The sequence below is a fragment of the Ixodes scapularis genome, unplaced genomic scaffold (assembly GCF_016920785.2).
Source record: "Ixodes scapularis isolate PalLabHiFi unplaced genomic scaffold, ASM1692078v2 PGA_scaffold9__187_contigs__length_104089568, whole genome shotgun sequence".
NCBI lineage: Eukaryota > Metazoa > Arthropoda > Arachnida > Ixodida > Ixodidae > Ixodes > Ixodes scapularis.
Genome location: NW_024609884.1, coordinates 46335436 through 46347098, shown reverse-complemented (window position 1 = coordinate 46347098; position 11663 = coordinate 46335436). Strand labels below are relative to the sequence as shown.

At 45.8% G+C, this 11663-nt stretch overlaps 1 protein-coding gene across 1 annotated transcript in view; it reads left to right on the top strand.

The window, feature by feature from the left end:
* Positions 1–304: 304 nt before the first annotated feature.
* LOC8027192 (calbindin-32) overlaps positions 305–11663 on the top strand; it is a 204137-nt gene continuing 192778 nt past the window's right edge. Inside the window, exon 1 of the mRNA XM_040504192.2 lies at positions 305–757. Within this exon, the coding sequence (XP_040360126.1) occupies positions 622–757 (136 nt within the window). The 5' untranslated portion in view covers positions 305–621. The remainder of the gene's footprint in view (positions 758–11663) is intronic.

The following is an 11663-nucleotide window of genomic DNA, read 5'->3' as shown; positions in this document are numbered from 1 at the left end:
GGAGAGTTCGAATCGCCTGACCCTCTGAGTGGGAATGCTTGGACTTGACGCCTGTGTGCCGATGCGCGAGCCAAGTCAAGCGCCTGCTCAGGCGCCTAGTGGCGCATTGCCGGTGGCAAACAGGTAGAGGCGAGGCCTCGGGGAGACCCCAGGAGGCCCGGCGGTGAGCCCGACCTGCGGAGAGGCCGAGAAACGCAACTCTCGATATCAGCCCAGTGGAATCGGCGGCGTCGGCAGCAGGTGGGTCGGCGAGCGGCAGGTCGATACTGCGGCTGCGCAGAGGAGAGCGCCCCCCGGCGGAGCCAGGAGTGCGCGTCCCCGTCAGATGCAGACTCCCAAACGCAGACGGTCTCCCGAAGCAGCCGGCAGCCTTCACCGCAGCTTGCCGCCAAGAGCACGACCGCGCAGAGAGGAGCCCCACTGAGTCAGACGGACGGGTCCAGCTTGAGCGCGCCCTTCCACGCGAGCGTCCCCCTGCCGTGACCCGAGACCAGAAACCCGGCGAGCGTCCGTTCGTTTTCCCAGACGACCCTTGAAACGTCTCCCCAATCTTCCTTACCTGCACCAACTCACCTCGTGCTGTGTTATCTCTCGTCCGCTAAAGAGCCCGGCAAAAGCAGTATGGCCGAAGGCATCAAGGCAGGCAGCAAGGGCAGTGCCAACTTCATGCGCCAGTTCAGGGACAAGAAGACTAGGGAGCTCAAGAACCTGACGGCCAGCCAGTTCATGGACGTCTGGAGCCACTACGACAAGGACGGTAAGCAGCGCTGCGCAAGGCTGCGCGCTCGTCGTCCGCTTCCCGGCCGAATGACTGCTCACGTGCTCAGGACCCTCAGGGGACGCCTGGCCACGTCCGCGGTCCAGGAAGCCCCGCGACGACTTGCGCCGCTTTTCTTCGCCAGCCGCGCTCACAGCCCGTCAGTCTCGGGCATCGCGCGACCTTGGAACTCTGCACCGGCCCCGCGTCGCCCTCCTGGCTGACAGTCCTTTGCATCCTCTACAGCCCGCCTCTCACGCGCCTCTGCGAAATCGTTCGAGGAATGCAATAAAAATAAACCTTTAAACTAGCAACCAGGTGCCTGACCGAGAGAAAGGGCCAGACACTCCGCGAATGCAGCTGCGAGGGCTGCGGCAATTTAGAATTGAACCGAGGCGCGAAGCAGCGGAACGAGCAACTAAGAAGCTTTGTCAAGGATTGCTTCGAGCTCCTTTCAATTTTCCGTTCGGTTAGAAGGAATACTCTTAATTAATACAGAATTTTAGTGTCGAAGGCGAATCCCGCTACACGTGTGTTTCTTCAAAGGAAAAACAATTTATAAGAACGAACTCGCTCTGTAGATTTCGGTCCAGTCGATGAAAATCGGTGTTTGAAAATAAAGTCAAGTATCTCTGTACGACTTACTATTAAGTTACATTTCCCATTATCTTCCTCTTTGTCCCCCTTGTGTTCTCTGTTTTTGTTGGTGTCGTCATTCTCGATGTTAAAATGTCCTGTGCCACACGTGGAGTTTTAACAAGTCCAATGTTGTCGCAGACACTCAGGCACGAGGACGCCAGCAGACACTTTACGCTACTGCTAAAACTCTACAAGATGCATCCCGTTTGACATTTCAAAATCTGTTTTCCAGAAAATATAATCGATGAACTTTTCCGTTTTAGCACTAATTTGTGTGACTGCAATGATCGCGGTTTCACCATATCGCTCATATGAATTTCTTGAGCTATATTTGATTCACTGGTTCGCCGCAAAAAGCGCCACAGAGGTGTAAGCGTGTTTTCAAAAAATGACTTCGTAGTTCAATACATTGTATAATTATTTTTAAAATTATAGTTCATTGTATGGTTTAGAAGTGAACAAAGTCGTAACTAATCAATAGGCCCAAACATGCCTCGTACAAGAATGTTAACGTCCGCCGTTTATGTAGAAAATGGAGCAACCGCGTAGGAAATAGTCGAACATAATAATTGTCTAAACGACAAGACACTCGCATGACAAAACTTCCAGCGGGTCGTTCTTCAAGTCGGAAAGACACCCTAATCCAAACAGGCATCGCTTAATCACGGCGTCACGTCGAAGTGTCACGTGACGTGGCGTTTTGTTTTAGTATTATGATGTTTCTACATCTTGTTATCACTTTGGATATCCCACAAGAAGCTAATGCGAAGACAAAAATATTCGTTATTTAAGAATAATATTACGCAAATTAAGTACCTGGTGGCACCTATGGTCTGTTGCAGCATAAGACCTCCGAGACAAGCTCCGCCTCCAGCACGCGCTCGTTGCCTTCCATCGTGCTTTGACTGCGCGTGATCACGAGACACCATAGTGTTGTTACCGATGGTAGAAAGTTCGCGATGGAAGAGCGGCTTCTACTGCATACATTATGTTGCGAAAAACTATTGTTCCATCTTTTTTTCGTTTTTTTTTTTCCAAAATACGTTGAAAACATTACCGTGACATAATCCACTCGTTGAACAGCAGACCCAACACAAAAAACACTAGATACACCGATGACGGTACACAATAAGAAACCATGAACATAAAAGGAAACCCTCGACGTCCAGTTTTTGAACTTGAAGCAACGTGCGCAATTCTGTATCCTCTGACTGTAAAAAATAAAATGAAAATAAACAGATTTGACTAAAGATTAATGAAGATCGATTCAGTGCGCGCGTGCTCCCAATGGCAATTTTTGATATTTTTTTTAAGCCCATCTCAATCTTACATGTGGAAAGTTGGCTCGCATATTATCCTTGAGACTTTTCGAACTTATTGCCATGCAAGAGCAACATTAAAAATACGCCTGTTTCTTTTGAGTGTGCAAGCGAAAACGAAGTGGAGGACCCATCTTTTTCTTCTTCTCTCTTATTTAAGAGTACTCGCCCCTCGTTATCCAAAAAGCAATATCAAGGTCGGAGATATTTGTTCATTGCATAATCAAATGTGCTGGCAGAAAGTTTGCATAATGAAAATAAACGTCACTTCCAAAGCGGCATTGAATGTATATAAACAAAACAAAAAAATTGATTTGTTACCGCTCGTAAAAAAAACAAAAAAAAAAAAAGAAAGAAAAGTTGCATATGTTGTAAGGAAAGTGGGCTCAGATAAAATCCAATAATACAATTATTTTACAATATTGTTTCGGTTGACAAGACTTCAAATAGTCTAAAAGCAATTTGTGACAAACTACAGCAGTCGTCAATTTTGTATTAATCAAGGCAGCGGGTTATTATAAACCTGCATATACAAGAGGAGTGTCTGAACATTCCAGAAAGGTTCAGTTTAAATGACATTAAGATTGTCACCGTGCATCACTTAATTTCAGCCTAAACATTTGAGTTTATGCGATTATATGTCACATCTCTCGCATGAATATAAATTCTTATTTTTGCGGTTGACAATCTCGAAATATTTTATTCTTTTTCCCGCAAACTAAACACTGCCGATCCCCTTTACAGCCTATTTCACCCGTGATTTCAAAACAAGCGTCTAAACAATGTCTACTTTAAATTATCGGGTTTTTCAGACTAGAGCCCTGAGACTATTCATGTTTCAAAGTTAATATTCTACGCGATGTGGGCATCTAAAGGTGCTGACTATACAAAATGTTTTTCAAATCGTTCGTTTGTAATGAGGATGTCGCCTAGGAAGGGGGGGGGGGGGGGGGCACGGTTATTGAGATCAATCTGTTTCGCACCGGGCATTAGCCTACAAGAAAAGCTGGGACTTGGCGTATTGCTTTTTCCCTCAACGCTCCCGCCGATTGCGGGTGAGTCAAGGTCCTGCGCACAGGCAGACAATACGAATCAAGCTTGATCTTGATGGCACAAGCACAAGCTCTTTGCAGTTGTAAAATTATTATTACAAGTCAATAAGCGACTGCGGTGTTTTTTATGTAACGATAGTCTCATTGCCTCCCAAAATGAAGAGCATTCACGCTCATTTTCGTTTCTGCTAAAACATTGCGAATTATGAAAACAATGAGATCTATTAGAATGAGTTACATTCGTATTGTTTGATTAGTTAGCACAGAGGGCTGTTTTTCGGTGAGCCAACGACATACAACTATTAGCAAGAGTAAAATATGGACAAAGGGTTCGGTCTATGCACCAGGTGCAAACTGCCTAAGAAAAAATAAAAAAAATAAAAATTCAGCCAAAATTTGCGTCGGTGGAATATACTATATATACACAGGGTGCGGACTACAGTCCATAAAATACGATATTTATTATTCTGTGACATCTAGCGTACCCATGTCCCACACTTCCAATACCCCCCCCCCCCCCCCCCCCGTCATTGACATTTCCGAAAAACCCAAGCGCCCGCAGAATTGTGTACACATTTGCACGAACAACACGCGCTTCTCGATCTGAAGAAAAATGGGCGAACAGCGGGGGTTAGAAAGGAGACGTAAGACCACGTGCCTCATTCGACGCGAGCCGTGCGCACCGCACGCGCGCAGACACGCATGGCAACATCCACTATCTCCATACGTCTCACGGGAGCAATCGAAGAGGGGGACTGCAAGGGATGCAGCCTGGTCTCCCGAGGCTCGTTCCGAGTTTCCGCGGGACACAAGGAGTCAGGACAGAAACATTTTCTCGACGGCCGTTCCGTCCGCCGCATTTCCGAGAGATTTGCTTCAATGGCCGCAGCTCAAGCGGAAACGCGCTCCAGCATCTTCGTGTTCACCGTCATCGAAGTTGGCGTCCTGTGCTTCCTGAACAGCGAGGCACACACAAGCTTAGACATTGACGGCGGTGGGCAATGCGCGCGAAACACATTGCTGCAGCGCGACGTGCCACAAACTGCACGGAGACACCAGATTTGTTCACGGCGGTGTATGCTTACTAACTTTATAGACTTGGGTCTTGAAAAAAAAACATTCGATTCTGAATCATGCCCCCTCGCTTATTTAAGGCGGGTCAACATACTCTAGCAGCAGGGCTCGCCATTTAGCAAAACCAACAGCAATCACACCGGAGTAGCTGACAGCGTGAAACTGACTGGAATGACAGACCCAGAACATAATTTTGACTCGTAAAAAAAACAAAAAAAACAACAACTAGTTTCGCGGTTTTTGAAGTGCCATGAAGGAAAACGCACTTCGCCTGCATTCCATTTATAAGCATAAGAAAGCTGTGAACGGGAGCATAGGTTGGCAGAGAGAGAGAGAGAGAGAGAAACAACTTCTATTGAAACACCAGTCAATGAACGTCAGGAGAGAAGTTCATCTCCCCAAGAAAGTAGAATCGCGGATGTGCTACTGCGGAGGGAGTAGCATACAAAAGTGTGACCTCCCGCTTAGAGCGGTCATCTTTGGTGGTCAAATACTTAAAAAAAACAAAAAAAAAACAAACAAAAAAAAAAACAGGGCGTTGCAGAACACAATCGTCTCATTTCGCAGCGAATTTAGTAAAATCGCAGCTTGATCATTTTTTCTCTTGCCTTATGTCCTCTTTTCTTTCTCCCGCCCCTTGCGCTTCCATAAAGTTGTGTCTAGCTGGAACATCTGAATGATATACCAGCTGGACTCGTAGACGGTTGAAAAAGTTTCCGCAGAGAGAAAGGAACTCGCCTGACAGTGCCACACGCATGTGATATTTTGCGGCGCTTCTGTATAAAAAAGGCAAATTTTGAAGACGCTCAGTATAAAAATTAAAATGTGGCATCTAGTGTCGGTCCCTTCGGAAGGACAATTTGGCCAGTGCAGTACGACGGCAAACCGTGAAATTGGAGGCAGAGGGGAGGTCTTTGGCGCACGTTGCTCTAAACAATTCACACCGATAATATGTGCGTGTTCATATCTAAACCGACGGGAATGGTAAATCAACTAACCATGTCTGAAGCTGCACTTGTAGCCTTGCCACGTGCGGTCATGCTGCGGTCCGTGAATTCAACTCGGACAAAAGAAGCAGTTATAAAAAGGACAAAGCATGCATTGGACCAACCGTTGTCTGTAAAGTTCTCAAATAAAAACAAAGGGTTACGTTTTTGTTCACCTAAGACAGAAGTTCTAGCTTGATATTTATTCAGTTGATAATGCAAAATTCGATTTTGCGTCGGTGGTCTTCTTATCGCAAAACAAAAACGCCACCTTGTTAAACAGAGCGCGTTGATTTAAAAAATAACTGCGGTGACTCTTGCGTAATTTTCAGAAGCATGCTTCAAAAGCTAAATTCAATTTCGGTTAGTGACGAGTCGGGTTCATTCAGGATAAATTTCAAAGTTTTGCTGAGATTTCTTACACTACTTCATTGGGTTTGACATCATCTTGCCGCACCAGAAGTTGGGCGTGAAGCAGCACTTCACACAAAGCTGAAGTGTCTGTTATATTCTCATTAAGACTGATACAAAATGCTAGAATATCCGATATGTTCTTCAACCGACCAACAACACTACATTATTGCTTCACAGATGAAAGAGTTTAGCTATAGTATAGAGAATAATTTCGAACGTTCAGTGTAGTGCGCCGTCAAAGCCCACTCCTACAGGGATCTTTTTTTTTTACATTAGGACTGTGCATTAACAATATTTGGCGTACGTAGGCACGCAATTAAACACAATGTATATCTAATAAAATAACCTAACACCGACAAGCCTAAACAAAAACGCCCAGCAACTTAACGAACAAGTGGTTTTGCCATATTTAGTAAATCGGCAAAATTTGCCTTCCACGACTTTCTAAGGCCTCGCACAGAGTCCTGTGCTCCCTCTAGAGATCTCAATTTTTAAGGCCCGGTAATGAACCGCGGTGGTGGAAGAGGAGACTGCAACTGGGAATTTTATAAGGCATTCGATAAAACTCGGGAGGTAAGCCAGCCTTGGCGCCTCCAAGAATATGTTCGCTAAGGCCCGGCATTTTTGGGGCTGGAAAGTATAACTTGACATTAAATGCGGGCGGGCTTACGTTATCCAGATTTTCCTGGATCTTATTATCGCTTCGTCGTAAGCCTTTTTGAGTTGAACTGTACAAAACTCCACTTTCTACGGGGCAAGAGACGTTAGCGTAGTCCTCTCGTGAGTTTGTATATTGTACATTGTACATTAAGTTGGGGTTATAAAAAAGCGCTCGTTTTATTTTTTATTTTTTTTTTTTTAGTGCCCGCGTTAGTTTTTTACTGGATGTGCAGGTACTCATGCCATTTAGAACAATGGATGTGGGCAATTTGATTTTTTAAAGGGATGAGCAGTCATAGTTACAATTATTTGGGTGTGCAACTCGACCGACCAATTTGGAATTAGAAAACTGCTTGACATTTCAATAACACTCGTTCGAAAACGCATCACAATGAGCCTTTGCGCACCCGAAACAGCGCTGCGTTAAGCTGAGTAATTAGACTCGCTACATTCTAGATCTCACGCAAAGTGATTTCAAACGAACTCACACACAGTGTGAATATCCGATTCGCTCGAGAAAGCTGGCGAGCGAACCTGCCCCCCCTCCCCCCCCCCCCCCCCCCCCCCAACTTTCTGTTCTGGCCGCTAGGTTCCGTCTCGCAGCTTATGAAACGCAGGCCGCGGCGAATACGGAGCCTCTTATTATCGCTCAGCAGCCGATGAGATTGCTCAATTATCTGATAAGAACGCCAAAGAGCGAATCACGCAGCAACGAGTGCCAACGCAATAAGTCACGCTTTGCATTTCTTAAAGAAAAACAAAACGAAACAAGTTATTGAATTCGAAGAAAAAAACTGTGAAAGTTTTAATGTAGGCATTTTTAAAATTATGACTTTCGATCTTATTAGTAGGAGCGTTGTAATCGCTAAGGAAATTTTCGACGTAGCCGTTGCTGCTCGCTGAGCGCAGGAGAGCGCGAAAGCGGAGAGCGGAGAGGAAAAAAAAAACTAGCAAAAGTGACGTCATCAGTGGTGTCAAATGACTTTTGCTCGCCACTAAGTTGTCTCCGGGATGCTTACGATGACGCCACGACGCCTTAGATATACAGGCGGCAGAGAAGCACGCCCTGCGGCTACACTGCTGTAATCGCCTGCGCTCATTTAATTTTTTTTCTTCGAAATAAATGCGATTTATCTTTTCTTTTGCCCGAGTGGAGCGCGACAACTGAATCCACGGGAGAAAAAGCTATAGAAGTCCGCTCCTAACTCAAAATTTCTGAAAGGTGCTTCAGCTTCCCATTTTTAATCACGATTCGTCGGGACGACGAAATCCCGTTTGCACTTGAGGTGTACCACTGGGGCTGTGGTCCGCCTCAAATGGAGCGGCCCTTAAACGCAGTGGTGTGCCTCGAGGCACATCGGTCTGCGCCTAGAAGATTCGAGACTTCCAGGAGGTAAGAAAAAGCCGCGGCCGACCGGACTTGGCCAGTAATTAGATTACTGAAATGCAATAACCTTTACGAGAAACTTGCCATTGTAATGTATACTTCTACCGAAAACAAGTGTACCTTACGATTTATTTATTTATAACTACAATGATTGTTGCGAAATTTGAATTAAAATGACAACTAATTCTTCCATAAGCTTGTCACAGACAGGCGAAAATGCACTGAGCGTTTGCCTCATTGCCTTCAGTTAACCTCGTAGAACTTTAAAAGCGCCGAGAAAGCGTCATGGCGCCGAACGTGGCCGCACAGCTGAGCAACTGTCAATGCCACAGCACCCGCCGAAGGGTTCAGAAGATGCCCCACTAAGAGTGCCTTTTATTAGCAGGATGGAAAGAAAGAAATCGACGTTATTGTGCCATGGGCAAATGAATATCTTATCAGAACTCCTATAGGTCATTTCAAGGGTAATTAAGGTTCGAGTCTCCATTAGATTATCTTAGTGTCTGCTAACGGAGATCGCTTTACTTTTACCTGCTCTGATAAAAAGAAACACTACATCTATATTGGTGGTATTGCAAAATAATAGAGCTGATTCATATCATAATTCAGACTCAGCTCCCATATCGTAACACTACTGAAGTAGGCGAAAGAAAAGCACAAAAAATAACATGCGTAGCGAATTGCTGGGCAATTGTGTTACACGTGAAAGGTTTCGGTATGACTCCGGAACGTTACGGAGCCAGGCGCTTACGCTCATGGGGTTCTTCATCAGATAACTTAAAGGAGCGATGCAACAATTTTTGTACTTTGCGCAAATACCGCTTAAAACGGATCCCTAACGTTAATGACCTATGAAACACGCGTTCGTTTTTACCCCACGGAATAGAAGTCCCAGAAAAAAATTATAGAAAAACGAGCAGCGTTCACCCCCTCAACTCGCAGCCAGAACAAGCGGCCACGTGATCTGGAGCCGATTATATGCCGCCAGTGTTGATCATAGCCACGCGCTGGGGTTGTCAAAGCGCAGGACACGCGCTGAGTTCCAGACATTGTTATGGCTCGGCTGTTGTCGTCCTTGCAGCGATTGGACACGGGCCACTACCCGAATGCTTCTCGAGCTAGCAATTATCACGAGCCCAAGTTGAGTGTCCACCCAATGCTCGGGTCCAATCTATGAACCGCATTCAAATATCGTCACTTGGGTGTACTGCGGTCCCCACGTTACGTCATCAAATTTTGCAAAGGAGAGATTGAATGAAAATGATCGCTTTTGTCCTTGAAATTACACCGCAACAAAGGAGTTTATTGGCCAGTGGCGTTGCGTGTAAGTACCCTTGAGTCCCAGGTGTGCCAGTAAGCTCGTGTAGAGAGAAAAACATTCCAATTGAATATCGTTGCACCGCTCCTTTAACACGTGGCATACAAATTTGATGGCAGTTCCTGGAATGAAGATACTGGCGCTAGTCTGATTTTAAAGCCTGGCGGTTTTCCAAAACCTCCCATACTCGCCGGAATCAACTAGTCAGCGTTGATCACGTGGCCTTTTCACCAGCCAATCCTGACGAGCCAAAGAACGTTTCAAGTTAACATGACGAATATAAAATGCCGTAACGGGGATGCTCAGCGGTCAAACGAAGAATGAACAACAACATTTCATTGCGAAAATTATTTATCACAGCAACATCATTGTCATTCGGTCGCTTTCCAAAGAAAGTAACTCCAAAGTAATTGAATTACTTTCTAAAAGTAATGCTTAAATGTAATGAATTAATTTTTCTCTAGTAATTCTAATTGTAATGAACTACGTTTAGAGCGAAGTATTTGTAATTAAATTAAATTTCCGAAGTAAATGACCCAACTATGCTTTCAAACAGTCACAGGAGTCAATCGTCCCTTCATTGCCGCCACACGATGTACGCTCTCCTTTTAGTTTAGGTGCAGGCACACGTTCGCCTGATTAAACGTCTATTTTCAGCTTTCACGCTTGTCTACTATTTTTTTTAACTCTAGACCACATATCTTGCACGAGAGATGACATAATTTTATTTCGGTGTGTGTAGTATCTATTGTAATAAGTTTAAATTCGCACGATGTTCAATCTTGTACACTTTAGCCTACAACGTGAAGATTCTTAAACTGGCAAAGTTTCAGGGCGATATTGTTTGTTCATATGTGGTTTCTTATCTTTTGCGTACATAAAAACAAAAAACAAAAAAAAACGTGTGTTTTATTATTGAACATTGAAGTAGTATTACTACGATGAAAGCACATACTCGACCGGTGAGACTCCGTGAATAATCTAAGGAGCAACACCCGTGACCGAAAGCTGAAAATACACTGATAGCAACCACCACATAATATGTCGCCGAATCCCCCTCGGCGCATCGTTACCAACCTAGCTGTTTGAAGCTCTTCCTTGTTGTACACACCCGCCATTAGCAGCCGTACACTACACGTTTCCTTCTCTCCAGAGGTGGTTGACAGCAGTGCCAGTTTCGTACACAGCCCTCTCGCTGTTGATTAGGGCCCGCTGAAGCTGTTTTCCGAGCCCTAACCGAACAAAACACGAAAAACAAGAACACACGTTATGCACCCAATTTGCACCGCGCTTGCCGCCTCGGTGACTCCGACGCAAAGTGCAGGCCATCCCGGTTCAGGTGCCAGCAATTTGACGGAGGCTCATTGCCGAGACGGCGCCGTGGAAACTAAGATTTCGGTTGCACGCCGAAAGAGCCCCACCCAGATTGAACCTCGGTCATTCACTGGGGTGCGCCGGTTCGTTCGTTTGACTCTCAAATTCTTACATTGTCTTCTCTTTTTTTCTTTTGGTTGCCCCAAGCGCCATTATGCCTCGCACAGCGGTGTCGACGACGCACGAGTTGTGCGCAGCGGGAATTCGCCGGCTTAACACCTGTGCGCACCGCGGTATGTCCGCGTCCTTGCAGACGGCAGCTGTCCCCCACCTCTCCGCTTTTTTATTTTTTGTCTTTTTTGTGTGCTTTTATCTTTCCATAAATATAATGGGGCAGAACGGCAACAAACTCTCGTTATTTAATTTTGATTCTTACGCGGCGCGTGGCCGGACTTCGAGCGGCCGGAGGACGCGACTCGGTTTCGTGCCGCTGCCCCCGGTGTATACGGCACCGGTCGCGTCTGAGTGGTCACACGCAGGGCCCTTCCGCCGGTGATGAAGCCTGCTCAACTCGACCGCGGAAATGAATGAATCGTGCGCGTAACTACTTGCGACAGCCTGTTGAACTGCATCGTGACGCCGGCAACGTCCGTGTCCGCCAGCTGTCTCGGACGACAGGGCCACGCCTTCATTGATCGTGACGTGGTTGTCTCAACCAACGCCTTCGTCGAGTGGGACGACGT